This window comes from Macaca thibetana, chromosome 5 (genome assembly GCF_024542745.1).
Source record: "Macaca thibetana thibetana isolate TM-01 chromosome 5, ASM2454274v1, whole genome shotgun sequence".
In the NCBI taxonomy this organism is placed as follows: Eukaryota; Metazoa; Chordata; class Mammalia; order Primates; family Cercopithecidae; genus Macaca; species Macaca thibetana.
In genome coordinates this window covers 50,402,317-50,429,419 of record NC_065582.1, presented here as the reverse complement: position 1 = coordinate 50,429,419, position 27,103 = coordinate 50,402,317, and the positions used below count along the sequence as shown (strand labels likewise).

At 39.1% G+C, this 27,103-nt stretch overlaps 1 protein-coding gene across 10 annotated transcripts in view; it reads right to left on the bottom strand.

Moving 5' to 3' along the window:
• Positions 1-27,103, bottom strand: part of ELF2 (E74 like ETS transcription factor 2) — a 134,356-nt gene that overhangs the window by 76,082 nt on the left and 31,171 nt on the right. For all 10 annotated transcript variants that reach the window (XR_007725659.1, XM_050790221.1, XM_050790223.1 and 7 more), the window contains 2 exons: positions 10,486-10,570; positions 8,675-8,912 (listed from right to left, as the gene is read on the bottom strand). Coding sequence is in view for 9 of the 10 variants with exons in the window: in XM_050790221.1 (XP_050646178.1) it covers positions 8,675-8,746 (72 nt within the window). In the remaining variant the exon portion in view is untranslated. The remainder of the gene's footprint in view (positions 1-8,674; positions 8,913-10,485; positions 10,571-27,103) is intronic.

The following is a 27,103-nucleotide window of genomic DNA, read 5'->3' as shown; positions in this document are numbered from 1 at the left end:
TTATCACCCTCATTTAAAAAATTCATTCTTCCAACTTTCTCTATCACTCTACTTTCTTTTTTTTTTTGAGATGGAGTTTCACTCTTGTTACCCAGGCTGGAGTGCAATGGCACGATCTCGACTCATCGCAACCTCCGTCTCCCGGTTTCAAGTGATTCTCAGCTTCAGCCTCCTGAGTAGCTGGGATTACAGGCATGTGCCACCCTGCCCAGCTAATTTTGTATTTTCAGTAGAGACAGGGTTTCTCCATGTTGGTCAGGCTAGTCTCAAACTCCCGACCTCAGGTGATCCACCCTCCTCAGCCTCCCAAAGTGCTGGGATTACAGGCATGAGCCACCGCACCTGGCCTACCACTCTATTTTCAAGAGTGTCCTCTGCCTCTTCTTTCATCTCCACAGACTCAAGTCTAGCCAACTTAGTGAGGTTCTATCTTCAGTGTCTCTATACTACCTTCTCAAGTAAGCCCACCCATTCTTATGGTTTCAAAAGCACCTCTACGCTGATAATGACTAAGTATTTGTCCTCTACTCTGACTCATCTTCTGAATTCCAAAACCAAATTTTAAACTACCAACTTTAACATCATTACAGGAATACTCAGCCAACACTTCAAGCTTAACATATCTAAATGGCACAAATTATCTACATCTCTCTGTTTCCCCACTCTGTGTTCTTTAAATCTTGGTTTCTTCATATTTAGAAAAGAGATTATAATATTTCTACCCTTTAAAGTCCCATGACTTTACACGCACAAAGTTCTTAGCATAGTATAAGTACACAGCACAGGGTAAGTTATTCAATTAGTGATAGCTGATATTATATTTTAACAATAGAAATCGTTTTCAAATCTACTATTTGTCCTCAACTTTAGAGGGCACCTTTTCACATCACAATCAGAACTGTTTGCGTTACTTCTTTGCATAAAAAGCTTTAATGACTCCCCATTTGTCTAAAAGGAAACTTTGACATATTAAACAATGGCTTTAACACTCTTTGAAATATAACCCCAACCCACCTGTCATGCGCTGAATTGTGTCCCCCAAAAAGATGAAGTTTTAACCCCTAGTTTCTGTGAATGTGACCTTACTGGAAATAAGGTCTTTGCAGATGATCAAGTTAAGACAAGATAATTAAGGTGAGCCCTAACCCAATTTGACTATGTCCTTACAAAAAAGGGAAATTTGGACTCTGAGAGACACAAATGAGAAGGAAAAGGATGGAAAGACCCAAGGAGAACATCATCTACAAGGCAAGGAATGCCTGAGGCTACCAGAAGCTAGGAGAGAGGCATTAAAGAGATTCTCCCTCGTAGCCCTCAAAAAAAAAAGAAACAACAACAACAACAACAAAAACTCTATCAACACCTTGATTCCTAAATTCTGGCCTCCAGAACTGTAACACAATAAATTTCTGTTGTTTAAGCAACCAGTACTTTTTTACAGCAACCCCAGGAAACTAATATACCACCTTTCTACCTTATTTCCCTACATTACTTAACATAAATTGATTAGTGGCATTGCTTCTAATTCCTAAATGTGAACATTTCCATGACTTTTGTTCATGTTATTTTGTAGCCTTCACATCTGTCCAAATCCTTTTCATCTACTAAAGGCTTTTCATCAAGTGCCAGGGAATCTTCTATAATCCTCCAATCTGAATTAATTTTTCTATCCTACGTATTTATAGAACAAGTTGTTTGCGTAATATTACCACTGTTCATTGTCCCATATTATAATTATTTACAGATACAACTCCTTGACTGGCTATTAGGATATTTGAGAGCAAGAGTTATATCGTAGTCAATTTTTATATCCTCCTCAATAACACATGCTTCATATAAACTAAAGTGGCATTTAAATAGAGATATTTGTAGCTTGACTCAAAGAATAATAAAGTCAACAAATCTTAATATTAACAGGTATATATAAGTTCAACATTTGCTCATCTATGGAGGCAAGTAACCTCATGAGCCTTTTTTCTGCCAAATGATAGAGACCAGAGGACACTGCATGCAGCTATTCAGATAATTATTGCCTTGTACTGTGTAGAAGAGTAGCTATTTTTATGGGAGAAAAGGGGATAGGAGAGAAGAAACCAGGAGTCTTTGCTTAAAAATAAAATAGTAAAAATAACACATGTAAAAGGTTATTTTACTTAGCATTACGTTGCTCAGGTCACCATGGATCTTGGCACAAGCTAATTCCCTACAAGCCAGGGTGCAAATAAAAAAAAATACAGGAAACACAGTTAAATTTGAATTTCAGAGAAACACTGAATAATAACTGTAAGAATGTCCCATGCAATATTTGGGACATACTTAAAGTAAAAAGTCATTTGTTGTTTATCTGAAATTCAAATTTAACTGGACATCCTGTATTTTATCTGGCAACCCTACTCTAAGTACTAACAGTGATCTCAGAAACTTCCATTTAAGGAGAGAGATTCTTAGTTTAAAGAGGCAAGACAAGTGCAATGCTGCAATGTTTACCTAGAAAGTGCTTTTATATGCACTCAGTCATTGCTCTCCAGGTATCAGTAGTTTCCAAAGACAAGTACAATGAAATGACTGAAAGCGGTGGTATTGTAACCCTTTTCTCAATGTACTTTAGGAATATATAGAAAGATAATAAAATTCAGGAGTACGTTAAAAGTACATAAATTTGTTCCACATTTTCTCTTTTGCGGTAGAGTAAGATCACCTTCAAAAATCTTATCAAAACTGAAAAATACCATTTGGCAGGCTTTAGGGAGGACTCATCTCCCCTACCTCTCCATGGTTTAACCCCAGAAACCACTCCAAATAAATACATCACTAGAATAAATAATGATGCACTTGCTACGCAAACCCAGTTTTAAGACAAGTCTCCTAAGCTAGATGTTCATAATGCCAAAAAAAAAAGAGAGATAGAAAACATACACCCATACTAACAAACATCCATACAATGAGAAACTATTCAGCATCCATTAAACAATTAAGGCAGTTAGAGCTATATACTAGCTTGGAAAAATATTCATGATACAAACAAGTGGGGGTGGAAGGAGGAGGAAAATCAGCCATAGAATAGTACTGTTATCTGATTCCACTTATATATTTATTTTACATATACATTTAAAAGTCTGGAAAAAAATACACCTCAAATTATTAACCTGGTGAGAGAGGTGAGCAGACAAAAGATGGACTTTCATTTTCTCAGTATGTCTGAGTTTATTGTTTTTTACAATGATCCTGATAACTAAGAAACATCAAAATACTTTTTTCATTTAAAAATAAAAATTGGTACAAAAACCAAACCAAAACAAAACAAAAAAACATAAAGCCAATAACGGGTAATTTGACAACTTTAAAAAGGAATCCATTCGCAAAATATAAAACTTGTTGGAGAATCTGCCTCACCAGATGAAAATCTTTTTATTTTTCTAATGAACTTTCACAAATGTAAACATCTCTTTAACTACCATCACAGTCAAGAAATAGAACATTTCCATCACCCCAGAAAGTTCCCTCATACCTACTTTACCCGTCAATCCCCACCACCACATATGCATGCACACACACACATACACACAGACCTAGGCAACCACTGATCTATCCCTATAGATTTCTATCCCTATAGATCGGCCTTTTCTCAAATTTTATATTGAAATCAACAGTTCTCTTTTGTGTCTAACTTCTTTACTGCTGATATTTATACACATTGCTGCATGTATCAATAGTTCATTTCCCTTTATTGCTGAAAATTCTATTGTAGATATATCAATTGCTTATCCATTTGCCTGTCTTCATATGGCTATAATGCTCCTATGAACATGCCTGGTCTTGGCTTCCCTTCCTTTCCATTCCATTCGATATTTACCTAAGAGTCAAATTACCAGATCATATGGCAATTGTACATTTAATTTTTTAAGTACTCAAATAATTTTCCAAAGTGGTTATATTACTTTACTTTTTTGGGGGGGCGGGGGTGAAGTCTTGCTCTGTCGCCCAGGCTGGAGTACAGTGGCGCAATCTCGGCTCACTGCAAGCTGCATCTTCCCTGTTCACGCCATTCTCCTGCCTCAGCCTCCCGAGTTGCTGGGACTACAGGTGCCCACCACCACGCCCCGCTAATTTTTTTATTTGTAGTAGAGGCAGGGTTTCTCTGCGTTAGCCAGGATGGTCTCAATCTCCTGACCTCGTGATCCCTCGTGATACCTCGTGATCACCTCGGCTTCCCAAAGTGCTGGGATTACAGGCGTGAGCCACCGTGCCCAGCCTACATTCTTATAAGCAATGTATGAGAGGTCTAGCTGCTCCTTATCCTTTCCAACATGTGGTATTACTCTCATCAATTTTCCTCGTGCTGTGTGTTTAGTAGGATCGTCTTGGGTTTTAATTTACATTTCCCTGATGGTTAATAACATTGAGCATTTTTATATGTATTTAATGTTCCATTGATCTACACGTCTGTTGGCACACCAATACCACAATGCCTCAATTAGTGCCGCTTTATAGAAAGTCTTTAAATCAGATGTGTAAGCCCTTCAACTTTGTTCTTAACCACAGTATGTCTTCCAATCCATAAACTTGGTACATCTGTCTATTCAGGTCTTTAATATGTCTCAACAGTATTTATAGTTCACTGTACAGAGGTCTTTTATATATTTCATTAAACTTTTCCCTATTTTTTTTTTTTAAGACGGGGTTTACTATCTTGCCTGAGCTGCACCTGAACTCCTGGGCTCAAGTAAGCCTCCCACCTCAGCCTTTAGAGTAGCTGGGACTATATGCACATGCCAGGGAACCCAGCTGCTTTTTGATGCTCCATTAAATAGTACTGCTTCAGTTTCCAATTGTATATTGCTAGTATATATAAATAATTGATTCTTATACACTCACCTCATATCCTCTGGCTATTCTAAATTTATTAGTTCTAATAGTTGTGTCGATTTCTTAGGAATTTCTAGGTACACAGTTATATCATCTAGAAATAAAGACGGTTTTACTACTTCTTCTCAAAGCTGTGAGTCTTTTATTTTTCTTGCTGCCTTGTAGTAATGTTGCCAGTGCAATGCTGAATAAAGGTGGTTAGGACAGACATCCTTGCCTTGCTCTCAACCATTAAGTATGATGTTGGCTGTGGGTTTTTCACGATTCACTTCACCAGGCTGAGAAAATTGCCCTTTATTGCTTGTTTAGAGAGTTTGTATAATTAATAGGTGTTAAATTTTGGCAAATGGGTTTTCTGTAACTGCTGATATAATCACCTAATTTTTCTCTTTCACTCTGTTGATATGGTGAATTACTTGATTCATTAAACTTACCTTCATGGGATTTAAAAAAAATTGGTTATGGCATTCTACCGTTTATACACTGCTAGATTTGACTGCTAGTTTTTTCGTTTTGCTTTTTTGTTTTTTCATTGTTTTTGTTTGTTGGTTTGTCACCCAGGCTGGAGTGCAGTGGCACCATTACGGCTCACTGCAACCTCTACCTCCCAGGCTCAAGCAATCCTCCCACTTCAGCCTCCCAAGTACCTGGGACTACAGGTGCATCCCACCATGCCTGGCTAGTGTTTTGTATTTTTTTTTTGCAGAGACAGGGTTTTGCCACAGTGCCCAGGCTGGTCTTGAAGTCCTGAGCTCAAGAAATCCACCTGCCTTAGTCTCCCCAATATAGAAGTGGGGGTCTCCTGTGCGGCTTAGGCTGGTCTTGAACTCCTGTCCTCAAGTGATCATCCTGCCTTGGCCTCCCAAAGAGTAGGGGTTACAGGTATGAGCCACCACACCAGGCCCAATACTTCTCTTAATATTAAATTATTAAATTATCAGAATATATTTAAGTCATATTTGGTAGTTTGCATTTTTAAATATATGTCTACATTTTATATATTTATTATTTTGAAAAATGATTTTTGCAACTATATTCATTATAGTTTACTATTTTGTGACATTTTCAGAAATAGAATAATCCTAATTGTATTAAATGTATTACTTTTATAATCAGGGGAAAAGTTACAAAGAAAGCCTAAAAATAGTGATAATAAAACTCCAGATACCTACCACTTTTTAAATATTTATTTTTTTCTTCAGGTTCTGGGACTCTGATTTTTGACCTGACAAAATTTTGACAGGTCAGTTTTCATCCCATTCTACATTATAGAATATATATACTATTATACATATACTATTTTATATATATATGAATGAAACATTCCTGAAAAGCTGCTCCTAAGACAAAAATCTATCTTTCAAATACCACCATCCTCAAATCTCCCTTTGTAAAATCAAACCATGTTTCCAGCATTAGTGGCTTTTCTCTCTTCCTGCAATTCTCTTCCCCTAGATATTTCTATTGCCCCACCCCTCACTTCATTTAGCTCTAAACTAAACTTCACCATTTTGGTGAAGCCTTCCTTGGCTGCCCTAATTAAAGTACTCCCTACCAAGTTCTCTATCCAGCTCTAGTCCTGAATTGTTTTTCATAACATTTATGAAATATTTATCCCTAGTGCCTAGAAAAGTAGTTGATAAGACAGTTAAGTGGTGAATTAATATTCGTCAAAGGAAAACATGAATGAAAATAAGTGGCCACTTACGTAGCATAAACAAAAAACTCCCCAGAATAGTTTGCCCTACTATCTTGCTTGAGCTGCACCTGAACTCCTGGGCTCAAGTAAGCCTCCCACCTCAGCCTTTAGAGTAGCTGGGACTATATGCACATGCCAGGGAGCCCAGCTGCTTTTTGATGCTCCATTAAATAGTACTGCTTCAGTTTCCAATTGTATATTGGCCATACTACCTGACATGCTCATTAAGGATATAGTCTTCTTCTGACTTACTTTATAAAATGTGATCACCCTATAAGACTACCACATAAATCACTAGTCAATAATAACTTGGTAAAGTCATTTCATTTATGAGATTCTTTCTTCCACAATAATAAGTTCTCCTGGCTGTGAACACTGAAGTTCCATGTAAAGAAGAAAAATATAAGAAGTATTCCAGAAACAAACTGTTTGTCCTCATTTCTCCCATATTAATTATACCTTTTAATCAACACAAGGTAAAGATATTCTGCCTATTGTTTTTGGTGGCTCCCCTCACAGGGTTAAAACAGAGCAAAACTATATGGCAGGAGAAAGCATTCGAGGAAAAAGCAATGTTTGGTCTGGGTCATCTAAGAGGGGATGGCAGTTCCCCAATCCGTAGTGTCTTCGGTGAGTCATTCCTGGAGGTGATCATACAGAAAGTGAATCTCGAGGGAAGAAATAAGACATTGACTATGGGAAGAAAGTATGTTCTGTAGCTGTGGCTTCTCTTAATGGACTTTGCACCAGTTTTGGATTTGAATACAAAAGACACAAGAGTTTTTGAGTCCACTGAGAAAAGAAAAGGAAGACCTTCACTATCCTATTCCCAGTGAATTTGCCCACAGCTGATCTGGATCTTAGAAAAATGAGCAGACACCAAGGAGGCAAAAAAAAAAAAAAAAGAATCCAGACTACAAAACACAGAGACTGATGTCCTAACTTGTTTCTCAAGCATGCCATTATACCGTTATACTGTTAGCAAGCACGAGTAACGCAGCATCTTTCACAGAAAATACAGAAAACAAGATTTTTTTTTTTTAAATATAGAAAACTCTCTATTTCCCCACCTCAGCTCTGAACAAATATTATCGGTTATTATGACAGCACTATTGAATTATAATTTAGACTCCTTCCAATATTCACTGTTTTTTTTTTTTTTTTTTTTTTTTTTTTTTGAGACGGAGTCTCGCTCTGTCGCCCAGGCTGGAATGTAGTGGCGCGATCTCGGCTCACTGCAAGCTCCGCCCCCCGGGTTCACTCCATTCTCCTACCTCAGCCTCCGGAGTAGCTGGGACTACAGGCGCCCGCCACCACGCCCGGCTAAGTTTTTATATTTTTAGTAGAGACAGGATTTCGCAGTGTTAGCCAGGATGGTCTCAAATGCCTGACCTGGTGATCCGCCCGCCTCGGCCTCCCAAAGTGCTGGGATTACAGGCGTGAGCCACCGCCTCCGGCCCCAATATTTACTCTTTACTGAATGCTGAGGATTGAAGCCAGGACCTGGAAGCCCCTATATTTCTAGTACTGTTATTTTTTATTCTCATCTAATTCTTCAATGTTATCAATAACAAAATAACCAAATATGCTAATGATTCAAAATTCTACATGCATAAAATTTCAAAACCTGAATTCATTTTCTGACTATCTAAATTCATAAGTGTTGATATGAGATTAAAATACAATGGATCTCCACACTGATTAAGATATAAAATAATCAAGAAACAAAGATAATAAGTAAAGTAAAGCACATACAAAATTCTAACTTAGAATGAATCTAATTTAGGTATATACCTACATCATAATCCAAGACAATGCGTTTTATCAAGGATTTAAATTTAAGTCTCAACTAATATTATAGTGTTCTTTCCATTTGTTTCCTCCCTCCAAGTTCATTCTAATATATGTATGTTCCAACAATTCACATGAGCCCTGCAGTACCTTCCTTGACCTTCTATTACCTAAATTATAAGGGTACACGACATGTACATATATAATTTCATGCTTTGTACATTTCTACTCTCAAATATGTTTCCTATTAATTTCAAAATTAGTTCATGCACAAATTTCTATGAAGAAAATAGAAATGTAATTCATTGAATGCCTAACCTCTTGATTTTCTACTCCATTGCTGGAAAGCTCCAAAATAGTACCTCCACTGTCAACCACTGCTGATGTCATTGTTATTCCCTGACGAAGCTTCAAATGCTATTAATCAATGAAATTAAAGGTTCATTGATGGTTGCCAGTGTTATAGGTTTGCATTATCATGTTTTAAAAGTCAATAGAGATGGAGTGCAGTAGATATCCAGAAATCCAGTCTTCTAAAGATGATTAACCGGAGACCCTAAAAAGAGGAAGAATTTGAAAAGTTATCTTAAAAATTACAGGAAGGACATAAAGTGTAACTTATTTTGCAATCTAATTTTAACCCTGAACTAAGAAAAAGAAGATAGGCTTCTATATCCCTGTGTCAAAAGAGGGCAGTAATGAACATTCTACCTCTTAAGAGTTAGTAATCAAATTCATGAACATACTGAATAAGTTCTTAACAAGCAATTGTACATAGGTAGTATTATGATATTCATATTCTAGGAAATAAAATGTTATAATTGTGCCAGGCACGGTGGCTCACACCTGTAATTCCAGCACTTTGGGAGGCCGAGGCAGGCGGATCATGAGGTCAAGAGATCGAGACCAGCCTGGCCAACATGGTGAAACCCCGTCTCTACTAAAAATACAAAAATTAGCTGGGCATGGTGGAGTGTGCCTGTAGTCCCAGCTACTCAGGAGACTGAGGCAGGAGAATCGCTTGAACCCAGGAGGCAGAGGTTGCAGTGAGCCAAGATCGCATCACTGCACGCCAGCCTGGCGACAGAGCGAGATTCCATCTCAAAAAAAAAAAAAGTTGTAACTTTCTCCCTTTATAAAGATGTTGTTTTATTCCTGAAATATGTTAGTTTCTAGAAATGTTAAAGATCTCTTATTCATTTAATATATAAAATGTGCCAGACTGAGAAAACGTTGAATCCGATTTCCTATTTAACAAATTAAAAGATTATTGATTCTTAAATATTTCATTCTTCTTCTTTGCCTCATCTGGTTTGTTTGTTTGAACAATCAGAACTGTCTTTTGCTTATGGCAGCAATCTCATTTTGTATTCACACTTTGAATACACTATGAATCCAGGAACTGTATGTAAGACAGATTAATTTGAATTGCTTATATTTTCAAATAAAGTAGTTTAAAATTAAAGTAGTTACCACTTGGAATGCCTTTGATATTATTTTATCATACTTTCCTCAATTGTTTTGATATTAGTTCTATCATACTTTTCCTCAATTGTTTTGATATTAGTTCAAGATGCAATATAGCAAATGGTTTCAAGTAATTTCTTAACCTCTTACATTTTTTCCCCTTCCTACATCATCTGGATTTATGCATTAAATTATTCCTAAAAAGTTACTTTTTATTTGATTTCATTTATGCGAAAATTTTCATACAGAGGAAGTATGAAGATTTATTACTAACAGAATTTTTTCATGTCAAAAAGAATGCAGAAAAATCGAGCATATCTGAAGAGAAAGTATATAGTTCCCATAAATCATTCCATTAATATTATGCCCTTGTATTATGTTTGCCTGCTGGCATCATACAGATATGGAAATAAAACAATAAAGAATTTCCAGAAACTTCTAGAAAAATGAAATACCTGAAAAAAAGCAGAAATTTCATCCTACTGATCAGTACTATTAGCCTCCTTTTTGATCTTATAAACATAAAATGGAAGAGAAAGTCTTTGTATCTTAAGAAGAAAAATTAATAAAATTCCACAGTCCCATCATGCTATCACCATATAAGGTAATATAAATAACTATTCCCAATATATATAATAATAGCAGAAATAAATGTTACTTACAGTTTGTATGTTAAGTAGTCTAAGCATCCTTCACTGTTTTCACAACTTCAGAAGAGCTAAAATCTGAACCAGTAGTTCTTTGGAACTACCAGCGGGAGGGGAAAAAAGACAATATTAATATAATTATATTAAAAAAGCACTAAGCTCAAATAGATGTGTCTGAGATAGTAAATACTTAATAAAACAAATCACTTCCAAAGCCATATGTCACACATTCATATAAGGAATATAATAAATTATTTCTAGGTTTTTGAGAAATCAGAGCTTTTCTCAAACTTTAAATTTTAACTCACCACTACATAACAACTATTGAGTGAGGACAGAACCAACGTATGAAGCCTATGCTCCGTATTATGGGCTGTATTTCAAACAGGTTCTTGGGTTTTTTTTCCTCCATTGGGCAAGTTCTAATAACAGGTTCTTACTAAGTGGCTACAGGTATAACCTCTGCTCCCCAGGAGTATAAAATCAAGTTTCAAAAATAAGACTAGCCCAAAAAACTACTATAAAACAATGTTTAAGGAAAAAAAATTTTTAGAGTTGGGGTCTCACTCTTGTCACCAAGGCTGGATCACAGAGGTGAGATCACAGCTCACTGCAGCCTCAAATTCCTGGGCTCAAGCTATCCTTCTGCCTCAGCCTCCTGAGGAGCTGGGACTACAGGCATATGCCACCATGCTCAGGTCAGTATTTCTTATTTTTAACTTTTATTTTTAAAGATAAGATATTGCTATGTTACCCAGTCTAATCTTGAACTCCTGGCCTCAGGTGATTCTCCCACCTCAGCCTCCTGAGTCACTATTAGACATGTTCCTGCTATCTCACCCCACCGACTTAGCATCAGCACCCATCCAAACATCCCAAGCCCTACTTCTAACTCCCAAGCCTCCTCAAATAGTCCTCCTTCTTTCAAAGGCTTAAAGACTTAAGCACTTGACTTAAGCAATTGACTTAAGCACTTGATCGTAGGCCTTGCTCCATCAATTATTCCTTTTTCCTTAACCTTCTCTTACTACCATTGGGCTCCTTTCCCTCAAAATATAAGCATTTGCAAGATCCTCTCATCTTAAAAGTAGAAAAGTTGACTGGGCAAGGTGGCTCAGGCCTGTAATTCCAACACTTTGGGAGAGGGAAGCGGGAAGATCACTTGAGCCCAGGAGCTCCACACCAGCCTGGCCAACATAGAGAAACCCTGTCTCTACAAAAAATAAAAAACTTAGCCGGGCCTGGTGGTGCAAACCTGTAGTCCCAGCTACTTGGGAGGCTGAGGTGGGAGGATCACTTGAGCCCAGGAGGTTGAGGTTACAGTGAGCCGTGATCCTGCCACTGCACTCAAGCCTGGGTGACAGAGCAAGATCCTGTCTCAAAAACAAAAACAAAGGAAAAGTCCTCTTCCATAATCCCGCATACCCTTCCAGCTACTGCTCCAGTTCCTTCCTTTCTCAGGTAAGTTTCTAGATAAGAAATCTTTTATACTCTGTCTCCACTTTCTAATTTCTCAAGTACTCCTCCTTCTATCAAAGTTTGGCATCCATCCCCACTCAACTGAAATTTTACTAAATTCCGCTTGTAGAATCCAATGGATACATTTCTCTCTTCATAGGACTTGATGCCTCTGAAGCATCTGACACTGTTAATCACTCCCTTCTTGAAACTCTACCTTGAATTTATCTTTTCCCTCTCTGGCTACTCCCTTTCAATTCCCCCTTGCAGGCTCAACCCTCATTTTCAAGGAGCCTGGGACAAGAGTACAAATGGAAGCCTACATACCATGTGTCTAAATATTTTTTAAAGTTCTAAATCAAGCTGTTAAATTATTATTCCCTCCTCCTATCTTGACTAATAACAACCTGAAAGGCCAAGTTCTATTTTTGAGTTCTCAGGCTCCCTTAATGTTACGTAGGGACACAGGAAGGAAAGTCCATACCCCTTCCCCTTGTCTGCAGCCAACTCCTTTTCTCTTTCCTCCTTCAGCTCCACTTTATACTACGAAGGACTTCATATGCACACATATATAAAGCCTACAGCTCTGGTCACATGACTGCAAACAGCTGCTCCTTGGCCATCCCTTAAACACAGGGGATCCCATATGTGTTGTACAGTCAAGAGAGGAGAGAATCAGAGAAGAGAGTTGTGAAGGGACACATGGGCAGGAAATTCTAGGATCAAATATTCAAAGATTGATCTAGAAAGAGACCAGGTAGACTAGTCACCTTGGCCCCCACAAAGTCTTCACTCTATGGGCAGGGGTGTAGCTTCTGGAGGAAGACGATATGAGGACCTTTAAAGCATAGGTCTTTTGTTCCCAGTTGGCAAAGTCTTAGGACAGTGCTGCTCTCTGGTCAACCCTTACAGGTGGGTGTTTCCAAGATCCCATCCCTAGTCCTTTTCTCTTCAGATTGTTTACACTCTTTCTAAGGTATGAAAACTCCTACAGCTTCACTCAAATCTCTCTTCCAGATTTGCCTACTAGATGTTTTATTGCCTCTACTTCACTGAAATTAGATAAGGTATACATAAATACTAAGCATTGATACCAGGATAACCCAAGCACTCCACTCATTAATTCAATCACACAACAAATACTAAATGAGCACTATTATACGATAGCACAATTTTAGGTGCCTGGGTCCAGTAGTGAATAAAGGCAAAGTCCCTGTTTTTATGGATCTTATATTACAGAGGAGAGAGAAAAAAATAAAATAGTATACCATACGTGTAGATGATGAAGGCTAAGGAGTTAAATTAACCAGAGACAGGGATTATATGGCAGGGAGAGCTGCCAATTCAGATTGAGTGGTCAGATAAGGACTCACTAAAAAAGTGACATATGAGCAAAAACCCAAAAGTAGAAGTGAGTTGTGGCAATGCCTGGGGGAAGAGCCTTCTAGTCAAAAGAAATTCAACACCCTCAAGAGGATGTATGCCTGACTAGTTAAAGGATCAGCAAGGGGACCCAATACAGCTGAAGTGAAGTGAGCAAAAGGAAGAAAGAATAGTTGAAGAGGACAGAAAGGGAAGGGAAGGGAAGGGAGCCAAGTAGGTGCCCTGTGAGGACTCTGACTTCAGAGAGAAGGAAGGTTTTACACAAAAAGATGATCTGATTATTATAAGGATCATTCAGATGCTGGGTTGAGAACAGACAAGGGGACAAGAGCAGAAACAGGTGTCAGTTAGCAGGCTACAATAACATATGTTGTGCAAAAGTGATTGCAGTTTTGCCATTACTTTTAATGTAATGCAAACTACTTTTGCACCAACCTATAATTGAGATGAGAAGTGATACTGGCTGGGACCAGAGTGGTAGTTCTGGAGGTAGTGAAAAGTGATCATAGCCAAGCATGATGGCACACCCCTTTCTCCCAGCTACTCAGGATGCTGGGCAGGTTGAAGCTACAGTGATCCAAGATCTCACCGCTGCACTCCAGGTTGGGCGACAGAGTGAGACCCTGTCTCAAAAAAAAAAAAAAGTAGTCAATCTTTAGATATATTTTGCAGATAAAAGGATGACATTTACAAGCAAAATTGATGTGGATTGATTAGTATGAGAGAAAGAAAGAAGCCAAGAATGAATCCAGGCTGGAGGATTCTCAGAAGATGATGGAGTAGGATATACCAGGAATCTGTATCCCTATCTAGACAACAATTGCACTGGCAGACTCTACCTAATGTAATTATTTTGGAACTCTGGAAGATACCAAAGGCTTGCAACCTCCAAGGGAAGGCTTGGACAATAAATTGTGGTTAATTTCGGTCATTCTAGCTCTCAGCACAGAATCAGCTACCCATCCCCCAACTCGAGGGTAGACAGCTGTGCATGTGTTCCTGGAACAGTGTGCATGCAATTTGTGAGGGCCATGGTAAGCAAAAAGGACTATTTTCCAAATATCAGGGATCTGTGCTCTGATCACTGATTATTGCTTCTGATCACAGAGGAGCACACAAAGAAATGAGTAGATGTTATTGTTAAGCCTCTCCCCCTCTGGCTGAAGTCACTTCTAGGGGACTTAAAAGGCCAGCAAACCCCATTTTACTCTTTTTTTCCCTTTTGAGAGCCACACATTAAAGACTAGGACATTTGGCTGGGCGCGGTGGCTCACATCTGTAATCCCTGCACCTTGGGAGGCCAAGGTGGACAGATCACTTGAGGTCAGGAGTTCAAGGCCAGCCTGGCCAACATAGTGAAACCCCGTCTCTACTAAAAATACAAAAATTAGCCGGGCGTGGTGGTGGGCGCCTGTAATCCCAGTTACTCGGGAGGCTGAGGCAGGAGCTTGAGCCCAGGAGGCGGAGGTTGCAGTGAGCCAAGATTGAGCCACTGCACTCCAGCCCGGGCAACAGAGCAAGACTCTGTCTCAAAATAAAAAATAAAATAAAGACTAGGACATTCAAAAACTATATATATGGAAAAATGTGTAAAGTGACTACACAAGCCCAGGCTCAGAAAAGACCTGAGAAGACCTTAAATACACCTTAGGCTGATCCTTGCCACAGAGTCAGCCTACAAAAATTTAAATTTTAATTAAAAAAAAAAAAATCCCGCCCTCCCGAAGATGGCAGATGGGAGGTAGTGTTGGCATGCCTCTCCCACTTGGAAAGAAAAAATAGTGGGTAGAGACTCGAACTGTGAACTTTTTTCAAAGAAGCAATACAGGAACTTAACGGAAAAATGGAAAGAAACCACAGATCCTTTGAAAGAAGGGGCGGGCTGCAGTCTACACCATGAGCCAGGTAAAAAACTGTAAGTCCCCAGAGTATGAGAGGGAGAGAAATTACCTCCAGAGTATACACCCCCACTATGAAAACTGGAAATCCAGCCCACAGGAGAAGGCCTTAACCCCACCCAGTGCTCAAACTGATATAGGGAGCGGTGGAGAATATACAAGTAGGACCAGGAGCAGGAAGAGCCTTTTGCGTATTCCCAGTCTCCAATGCAAACCAAGGGAAGCTATTCCTGATTCTGTCACAGAGGAGTTCAAAGTTCTGCCAACTAACTCAGGCAGTGGTTGCAGGTTGAAAGAAGCTCCCAATTTGAAATTCAAAATATAATCTCCAGTGGGGATGAACTGCCTTGGCCTGAACTGGGTGGACGAATGGGAAGTGTGCTGTAACCACAGGCACAGGAGCTGGGTGCTCTGGCATTGCCAGTGGATGAAAAGGGGCATGGCCTGAAAGCTGAGGTTCCTGTATGGAAACAGCTTGGAATTTAGTTAGCTGCTGCTAGTGAACACTGTGAGTGAGAGACCTGCCTTGCCAAGTGTGTAGGAGCTGAATGATACTTACTCCCACCTGCTACTCCCCACTTCCTGCATGAACTCTTCTGTGAAGTAGAGGTAGCTGAGCTCTTTCCTGGAACATTACCCCAGTGGCCAGGGTATGGCTCCAAAAGCCCAGCATGGGTCTGTGCTTACACCACACATGCAGAGCCAAAGAGCAGGCCTGCCTGACCAAGCCCCCACCTGGCTTTGCCCCTCCACCTGCCCTGGAAGGTTAACGCAAAAGACAGAAACTTTTGGGAGCCCTATGGCCTCACCCATCATCTGATAAACCAAAATACCTCCCATGGGTAACATAGCACAAGCACAAATCCCACCACTTCAACCACAGCTGGCACTCTTTTGCAAGCACCACCTCCTGGCTGAAGGCCAATAGACACAGTTTATTACAGCATCTACAGGTAAAATAACATTGCACCCAGGAAGGAGAAAACTTATAAATGACCTCAGCTATCAGCACTGTCTGCAGTACCCTGGCTAACCAGGTGTCCGGAGTCTGTCCACATGACCAGTTTATTAATACTACAACCAGCATTTAAGAAAGCCAACATACTATAGCTATTTATAACCAAGAAATCTCACAATGTATGTCATTCCCGTTACCCCTATGAGAGCTGGTGCTGGCACACATTGCTGGGAGACCTGAGGACAGATAACATCACTGGATCCCTTGCAGACATTCCCCAGAATCAGCCTGGAATGTGGCAGCCCCACTGGGCAGCTAGACCCAGAGGAGCAGCAGTACTCACAGTAGTCTGGCTCTCAGGGACTTCTACTCCTAGGGGAAGGGGGACAGCACCATATCAAGGAAGCAACCTGTTCTTCATTCTATGAAGTCAGTATCACCCTGATACCAAAACCAGGAAAGGATATAACAAAAAGAAAAGAAAACTACAGACCAATATACCTGATGAACACAGATGTAAAAATCCTAAACAAAATACTAGCTAACCAAATCAAATGGCACATCAAAGAGATAACACACCATCATCAAGTGGGTTTAATCCCCAGAATGCAGGGATGGTTTAACATATGCAAGTCAATCAATGTGATATATCACATAAACAATTAAAAACAAAAACCACATGATTGTTTCAATAGATGCAGAAAAAATATTCAATAAAATCAAGCATCCCTTTATGATAAAAACACCCAACGAACAAGGCACAGAAGGGAATTATCTCAAAATAATAAAAGTCATATATGACAAAGCCATAGCCAACATCATACTGAATGGGAAAAAGTTGCAAGCATTCCCCCCCGAGAACTAGAATAAGACAATGATGCTCACTTTAATCACTTCTTTTCAACATAGTACTTTAAGTCCTGGCCAGAGCAAGCAGGCATGAGAAAGAAATAAAGGGCATCCAAATTGGAAAAGAGGAAGTCAAACTATCACTGTTTGCTGATGATATGATCTTATACCTAAAAAACGCTGAAGATTCCTCCAAAGACTACTAGATTTGATAAGTGAATTTAGTAAAATCTTAGGTTACAGAGTCAGTGAACACAAATCAGTAGCACTGCTAGACAACAACAATGACCAAGCTGAGAATCAAATTACGAACTCAATCCATTTTATAACAGCTGCAAAAACTACATAAAATACCTAGGAATGTACTTAACCAAGGAGGTGAAAGATCTCTACAAGAAGAACTACAAACACTGATGAAAGAAATCACAGATAACACAAACAAATGGAAACACATCCCATGCTCCTATCATGAAAATGACCATACTGTCTAAAGCAATCTACAGATTCAATACAAATCCAATCACAACAGCAACATTATTTTTCACAGATTTAGAGAAAGAAACTCATAAAACTCATATGAAACCAAAAAAGAGGCTGAATAGCCAAAGCAATCCTAAGCAAAAAGAACAAATCTGAAAGCATCACATTATTGGACTTCAAATTATACCAGGCTATAGTTAACAAAACAGCATGGTACTGGTATAAAAGCAGGCACATGGACCAATGGAACAGATTAAAGAATCCGGAAATAAAACCAAATATCCACAACCAACTATCTTCAACAAAGCAAGAAAAACATAAATTGGAGAAAGGACACCCTATTTAATAAATGCTGCTGAGAAAACTGGCTAGCCACAAGTAGAAAAATGAAACTGGATCCCTATCTCTCACCTCATACAAACATCAACTCAAGATGGATCAAAGATTTAAATCTAAGACCTAAAACCATAAAAATCCTAGAAGATAACCTAGAAAAACTCTTCTGGACACTGGCCTAGGCAAAGAATTCACGACTAAGACCCCAAAAGCAAATGCAACTAAAACAAAAATAAATAAATGGGACCTAATTAAACTTAAAAGGCTTCTGTACAGCAAAAAAATAATAATCAGCATAATCATCAGAGTAAACAGACAACCCACAGAATGGGAGAAAATATTTGCAAACTGTGCATCCAACAAAGGACCAATGTCCAGAATCCACAGGGAACTCAAACAAATCAGCAAGAAAAAAAAAATAATCCCATGAAAAGGTGGGAAAATGACATGAACAAATATTTCTCAAAAGAAGATATACAACTGGCCAACACACAAATGAAAAAGTGCTCAACATCACTAGTCATTCAGGGAAATGCAAATTAAACCCAAAATGACACACCATCTTACTCCTGGCAAGAATGGCCATTATTAAAAAGTCAAAAGCCAATAGATATTGGCATGGACTTGGTGAAAAGGGAACACTGATACACTGCTAGTGGAAATGTAAATTAGTACAACCTCTATGAAAAACAGTATGGAGATGGTTTTTTGTTGAGACAGAGTCTCTGTTGCTGAGGCTGGAGTGCAGTGGCGCGATCTTGGCTCACTGCAACATCCTTCCTCCGGGTTCAACTGATTCTCTTGCCTCAGCCTCCCAAGTAGCTGTGATTACAGGCATCTGCCACTGTACCCGGCTAAATTTTTTTGTATTTTTAGTAGAGACGGGGTTTCACCATCTTGGCCAGGCTGGTCTTGAACTCCTGACCTCATGATTCACCTGCCTCGGCCTCCCAAAGTGCTGGGACTACAGGCGTGAGCCACCGCGCCCAGCCAGAGATTTCTTAAAGAACTAAAAGTAGATCTACCATTTGATCCAGCAATTCTACTACTGGGTATCTACCCAAAGGAAAAAAAGTCATCATATCAAAAAGACATCTGTACATGTATGTTTATTACAGCACAATTCACAGTTGCAAAGATTTATAACCGTGTGCCTGTCAATCAATGAGTAAAGAATATGTGGTATATATGCACCATGGAATACTATTCAGCCATAAAAAAAAGAACAAAATCATGTATTTTGCAGCAACTTGGATGGAGTTGGAGGCCATGATTCTAAGTGAAGTAACTCAGGAAAGAAAAACCAAATACCGTACGCTCTCACTTGTAAGTGGGAGCTAAGCTATGAGTACACAAAGGCATACAGAGTGATATAATGGACTATGGAGACTCAGAAGGGGGAGGGTAGGAGTGAGAGTGAGAGATAAAATGAGTACACATGGGGCACAATGTACACTACTTGGGTGACAGGTGCACTAAAATCTCAGATTTCACCACTATACCATTCACTCATGTAACCAATAATCACTCGTACCCCAAAAGTGATTGAAATTTTTTTAAAGAACTAAAGACAATAAAAAAACACAAACAATAACAAAAAAACAGCAAATCCTGGGGAAGAAGAAGACTCTATTTCCAGAATAACACATGAGATTCAAATGTCCAGTTTTCTCCAAAAACTCATAAGGCAAACAAAAAACCAGGAAAGGATGGGCCATTCAAAGAAAAAAATAAATAAATCAACTGTTCCTGAAAAACATCTGATGGCTAATCTGCTACACAAAGACTTTAAAACAACTATCTTAAATATGCTCCAAGAACTAAAGGAAGATGTGGGAAAAGTCAAGAAAACAATATATGAACAAAATTAAAACACCAATAAAGAAACAGAAAATCTGAAAAGAAACCAAAAGGAAATTCTGGAGCTGAAAAGTATAATTGAAACGAAAAATTCACTAGAGAAATTCAAAGGCAGATTTGAGCAAGCAGAAGAGAATCAGTAAACTTGAAGACAGATACTAAAAGTTACTGAGTGTAAGGAACAGAAACAAAGAAAGACTAAAAAAAACTGAAAAGACCTGGAGGACCTGTGCGATGCCATCAAGCTGACCAACATACAAATTTTGAGGGTCTCAGAGGGAGAAAAAAAAAAGAGGCAGAGAAAATATCTGAAGAAATATTAGCTAAAAACCTCCCAAATTTGATGAAAGACCCTAATAAAAACATCCAAGAAGCTCAACGAACTCCAAGTAAGATAAATTCGAAGAGACCCACTCCAACACATCATATAATCAAATTTTCAAAAACTGAACACAAAGAGAGATGCTTGAAAGTAGCAAGAGAGAAAAGATTTATCACATGCAAGGGTTACACAATAAGATTATCAGCAGATATCTCATCAGAAACTTCAGAGGCCATAAGGCAGTAGGCCAATATATTCAAATTGCTAAAAGAAAAGAACTGCAGCCAATAGAGGCAGTGGGCACCTGCTGTCCCAATTACTCAGAAGGCTGAATTGAGAGGATTACTTAAGCCCAGGAATTCAAGCCCAGCCTGTGCAACATAGCGAAACCCTGTCTTCAAAAAATGAATAAAAAATACGGCCAAGTGCAGTGGCTCACGCCTGTAATCCCAACACTTTGGGAGGCCAAGGTGGGCAAGATCACCTGAGGTCAGGAGTTCAAGACCAGTCTGGCCAACATGATGAAACCCCATCTCTACCACAAATACAAAAAATTAGCTGGGCTTGGTGGTGCATGCCTGTAGTCCCAACTACTCGGGCGGCTGAGGCAGCAGAATCTCTTGAACCCAGGAGGCAGAGGTTGCAGAGAGCCAAGATTGTGCCACTGCACTCCAGCCTGGGTGACAGAATGAGACTCCATCTCAAAAAAAAAAAAAAAAAAAAGGAATAAAAAAGAAAGAAAGAAAAAAGAAAAAGAAAAAACCTGCCCACAAAGGATCCTATATCCAACAAAACCATCCTTTCAAAGTGAGAAAAAAGACTTAAATGTAAAACCCAAAACTAAAAAAACCTGAAAGACAACCCAGGCAGTACCATTCAGGACATATGTAAGGGCAAGGATTTCATGACAAAGACACCAAAAGCAACTGCAACAAAAGCAAAAATTGACAAATAGGATCTAATTAAACTAAAGAGCTTCTGCATGGCAAAACAAACTATCAACAAACAGACAACCTACAGAATGGAGAAAAATTCTGCAAACTATGCATCCAACAAAGATCTAATATCCAGCATCTACAAGGAACTTAAACAAATATACAAGAAAAAAACAACCTGATAAAAAAGTGGGCAGGCCAGGCACTCCCAAAGTGCCAGGATTGGGAGGCCAAGGCAGGTGGATTACTTAAGACCAGGAATTCAAGATTAGCCTGGTCAATATGGAGAAATCTCATCCCTACTAAAAATATAATATAAAAATTAGCCAGCTGTGGTGGCACACGCCTGTAGTTCCAGCTACTTGGGTACCTGAGGCATGGGAATCACTTTAACCCAGGAGGTGGAGGTTGCGGTCCAGATCGTGCCACTGCACTCCAGCCTGGGCAACAGAGCGAGACTGTCTCAAAGAAAAAAAAAAGTGGGCAAAGGACATGAACAGACACTTCTGAAAAGAAGACATACATGCGGCCAGCAATCATATGAAAAAAAGTTCAACATCACGGATCATTAAAGAAATGCAAATCAAAACCACAATAAGATATGATCTAATACCAGTCAGAATGGCTACTGTTAAAAAGTCACAAAATAACAGATAATGGTGAGGTTGTGGAGAAAAAAGGAATGCTTATACACTGTTGGTAGGAGTGTAAATTACTTCAGCCATTGTGGAAGACAGTGTGATTCCTCAAAGACCTAATGACAGAAAGACCATTCAACCAAGCAATCCCATTACTGGGTATATACCCAAAGGAATAGAAATCATTCTATTATAAAGACACATGCATATGTATGTTCACTGCACCACTATTCACAATGGCAAAGACATGGAATCAACCTAAATGTCCATCAGTGATAGGCTAGACAAAGAAAACGTGGTACATATACACCATGGAATACTATCCAGCCGTAAAAAAGAATGAGATCATGGCCTTTGCAGGAACATGGATGGATCTGAAGGCCATTATACTTAGAAAACTAACATAGAGAAAACCAAATACCACGTGTTCTCACTTATAAGTGGGAGCTAAATGATGAGAACACACGGACACATAGAGGGGAATAACAAACACTGGGGACGTTTTGTGGTTTGAAGGTAGGAGGAGACAGAGAACCAGGAAAAACAACTAATGGGCACTAGGCTTAGTACCTGGGTGATGAAATAATCTGTAAAGCAAACCCCCATGACACAAGTTTACCTATATAACAAACTTGCACTTGTATCCTGAACTTAAAAGTTAAAAAAAAAAAAAAGAAGAAGAAGCAAACAGATTGGAAATGAAAGAATGGAAAAAGACATTCCACACAAATAATAAGCAAAAGACAGCAGGAGTAGTTATACCAATATTAAACAAAATAGACTTAAAATGACAAAAGTTTAAAGAAACAAAAGACATTATATATTAATAAAAGGTACAATAAAGCAACAAAATATAATGACTATAAACATTTATATGCCTAATGACAATCAAACTATGAAACAAAAACTAAGAACTGAAAAGAGAAATAGACAGTTGTACAACAATAGTTGGAGACTTCAATACTCCTCCTTTCAATAATGAACACACCACCAGAGAGAAAATAGCTAAGAAAAGAGAGGTCTTAAATAACACCAACCAGACCTAACAGACATATACAGAACAACTCATAGACTCCAACAACAACAGAATACACATTCTTCTCAGGGTACGAGGGACATCTTCTATGACAGACCATATGTTAGGTCACAGATTAAGTCTCGATAAATTTTAAAAGACAGATATCATATTAACTATCTTCTCTGATCATAACGGGATGAAGTTAGAAATCAATAACATAAGTAAAACTGAAAAATTCACAAAACAATACATTCTTAAACAACCAAAAGATTATAACCAATGACCAAGCAGGATTTATTCCTGAAATGTAAGGATGGTTTGACATATAAAAATGGATCAATGGCTGGGCATGGTGGCTCACACCTGTAATCCCAGCACTTTAGGAGGCAGAGGTGGGTGGATTACCTGAGTTCAAGAGTTCGAGATCAGCCTGGCCAACATGGTGAAACCCCATTCTCTACTAAAAATACAAAAATTAGCCAGGCATGGTGACACATGCCTGTAGTCCCAGCTACTCAGGACGCTGAGGCAGGAGAATCGTTTGAACCCGGGAGGCAGACGTTGCAATGAGCCGAGATCACACCACTGCATTCCAGCCTGGGTGACAGAGTGAGACTCCATTTCAAAAAAAAAAAAAAAGTATCAATGTAATACACCACATCAACAGAATGAGAGAAAAAAACCACGTGATCATCTCAATCGATGTAGAAAAAGCACTAGACAAAATTCAACCCCTTTCATGGTAAAAACACTCAACAAACTAAGAACAGAAGGAATCTACCTCAACAAAATAAAAGCCATATGTGAAAAACCCACAGCAAAAACCACATTCAATCTTGAAAAACTGAAAGCTTTTCATCTAAAATCAGGAATAAGCAAGGATGACCACTTTCACCACTTTCTTTCTGTTTCCGGAGACGGAGTTTCGCTCTTCTCGCCCAGGCTGGAGTGCAGTGGCGCGATCCCGGTTCACTGCAACCTCCACCTCCCGGGTTCAAGTGATTCTTCTGCCTCAGCCTCCCAAGTAGCTGGGATTACAGGTGCCCACTACCACATTCGGCTAAGTTTTGTTTGTTTGTTTGCTGGAGACGGAGTCTCGCTCTGTCTCCCAGGCTGTAGTGCAGTGGCGCCTCTCGGCTCACTGCAAGCTCCACCTCCCGGGTTCACGCCATTCTCCCGTCTCAGCTTCCCAGGTAGCTGGGACTACAGGCGCCCACCACCACGTCCACGTCCGGCTAATATTTTCTATTTCTTAGTAGAGACGAGGTTTCACCATGTTAGCCAGGATGGTCTCGATCTCCTGACCTTGTGATTTGCCCGCCTCGGCCTCCCAAAAGTACTGGGATTGCAGGCGTGAGCCACCGCGCCTGGCCTAAGTTTTGTATGTTTAGTAGAGACGGGGTTTCACCATGTTGCTCAGCCTGGTCTCCAACTCCTGACCTCAGATGGTCTGCCTGCCTTGGCCTCCTGAAGTGCTGGGATTACAGGTGTGAGCCATTGCGCCTGGCCTCACTTTCACCACTTTCATTCAACATAGTACTAGGAGCTCTAGCCAAAGGAATTAGATAAGAAAAAGATATAGGCCAGGTGCAATGGTTCACACCTGTAATCCCAGCACTTTGGGAGACTGAGGCAGGTGGATCACGAGGTCAGGAGTTTGAGATCGGCCTGACCAACATAGTGAAACCCTCTCTACCAAAAATACAAAAATTAGCTGGGCGTGGTAGCAGGCACCTGTAATCCCAGCTACTCCGAAGGCTGAGGCAGGAGAATCACTTGAACCTGGGAGGCGGAGGTTGCAGTGAGCCAAAATCGCGCCACTGCACTCCAGCCCGGACAACAAAGTGAGACTCCAGCTCAAAAACATAAATAAATAAAAGAAATAAAAGAAAAAAGAGAAAGAAATAAAAGTCACCCAAACGAAATAAAGAAATAAAATTGTTTGCAAGTGATAGGATTTTATAGGCAGAAAACCATAAAGATTCCACAAAAAAACTATTAAAACCAGTAAATAAATTCAACAAAGTAGCAAGCTACAAAGTCAACATACAAAAAATCAGTTGCATTTCTATACATGAGCAAGGAACAATTTGAAAGGAAATTACAAGACAATTCCACTTACAATAGCAACAAAAAGAATAATATACTTAGGAATTAACCAAAAATGTGAAAGACTTGTACAATGAAAACTATAAAATACTGCTTTAAAAAATTAAGGAAGATACAAGCAAGTAGAGATACATCCCATATTCATGGGTAAAACACTTAAGATTATTAAAATATCAATATTTCCCTACATAATCCACAATTCAATACAATCCCTATCAAAATCCCAATGACTTTTTTTTGTAGAAATGCAAAACCCATACTATAATTCATATGGACTCTCAAGGGATCCCAAACAGCCAGATTAGTCTGAGGGGGAGAAAAGCAGAACAGGCTGGGCGTGGTGGCTCATGCCTATAATCCCAGTACTTTGGGAGTCCAAGGTGGGCAGATTACCTGAGGCCGCAGATCACCTGAGGTTGCAGATCACCTGAGGTCAGGAGTTCAAGACCAGCCTGACCAATATTGTGAAATCCTGTCTCTATTAAAAATACAAAAAAAATTAGCTGTGGTGGTGGGTGCCTGTAATCCCGGCTACTCAGGAGGCTGAGGCAGGAGAATTTGATTGAACCCAGGAGGTGGCAGTTGCAGTGAGCCGAGATCATGCCACTGCACTCCAGCCTGGGCAACAGAGCAAGACTCCATGTCAAAAGAAAAAAGAAAAAAAGAAAAAAAAAGGAATAAAGCTGAAGGACTCACAATTCTTGATTCAAACCTTCTTACAAAGCTACAGTAATTAAAACAGTATGACACTGGCATAAAGACAGGCATAAAGACCAATGTGATAGAATAGAGTGCTCAGAAATAAACCTTCAAAAAAAATCAAAAAATGATTTTTGACAAGGATACCAAAAGTATTCAATGTGCAAAGGACAGTCTTTTCAACAAATGGTGCTGAGAAAACTGGATATACACACACACAGAAAAATGAAGTTGGGCCTTTACCTAACCCCATTATACAAAAATTAACTCAAAATAGATCAAGGACCTATATTTAAGACCTAAAACAATAAAACTCCTAAAAGAAAACACAAGTGGAAAGCTTCACAACACTAGATTTGGCAATAATTTCTTGGATGTGAAACTAAAGGCACAGGCAAAAACGACAAAAAAATAGACAAATTGGATTTCATTCCAATTAACAAATTTTGTGCGTCAAAAGACACTATCACCACAGTAAAAAGAAAACTCACAGAAAAAAAGGTGCTCAACATCACCAAGCATCATTAAGGAAAGGCAAATCAAAACTACAATATCACCTCATACCCATTAGGATGGCTGCTATCAAAAAAACACAGACAATAATAAGTGTTGACAAGTATAAGGAGAAACTGAATCCTCTGTGCATTGCTAGTGGGAATGTAAAATTGTACATCCAGTAGGGAAAACAGTATGACGGTTCCTCAACAAGTTAAAAATAGAATTACCAGCTGGGCACGGTGGCTCACACCTGTAATCCCAGCACTTTAGGAGGCTGAGGCGGGTGGATCACCTGAGGTTGGGAGTTCGAGACCAGCCTGACCAACATGGAAAAACCCTGTTTCTACTAAAAATACAAAATTAGTTGGGCATGGTGGTACATGCCTGTAATCCCAGCTACTTGGGAGGCTGAGGCAGGAGAATCGCTTGAACCGGGAGGCAGAGGTTCCAGTGAGCCAAGATTGTGCCATTGCACTCCAGCCTGGGCAACAAGAGGAAACTCCATCTCAAAAAAAAAAAAAAAAAAAAAACTAGAATTACCATATGATCCAGCAATTCTACTGGGTAAATACTCAAAAGAATTAAAAGAAGGGTCTCTAGGAGCTATTTGTTCATAGTAGCATCATTTACAATAGCTAAAACATGAAAGCAACCCAACTCTTCATTGACAGATGAATGGATAAACAAATTGTGGTATATCTATACAGGGGAATACTATTCAGTCAATAAAAGGAAGGAAATTCTACAATATGCTATAACATGGATAAACCTTAATGATATTATGTTAAATTAAATAAGTCAGTCACAAAAAGATAATTACTGTTATGGGTCCATTTATAAGAGGTATTTAGAATGGTCAATATCAGAGACATAAAGTATAATGGTAGCTGCCAGGGGTAGGGGCAGGGAAGATTAGGGAGTTATTTAATGAGTATAGAGTTTCAGTTTTACACAATGAAAAACCTTCTGGAGATGGATGGTGTGATGATTTGATAACATTATGAATATACTTAATACCACTGGACTGCACACCTGAAAATGACTAAGATTATAAATTTTATGTCTATTATGCCATAATAAAAATAGCAAAAAAAATGAATGAATCCAAAGATATTGGTCTAGGCATCTGGAATAGCCATTAAGTGAGATGAGGAAAACTGTGGGAGAAGCCCAATATGTCCTAAAGTCTTCA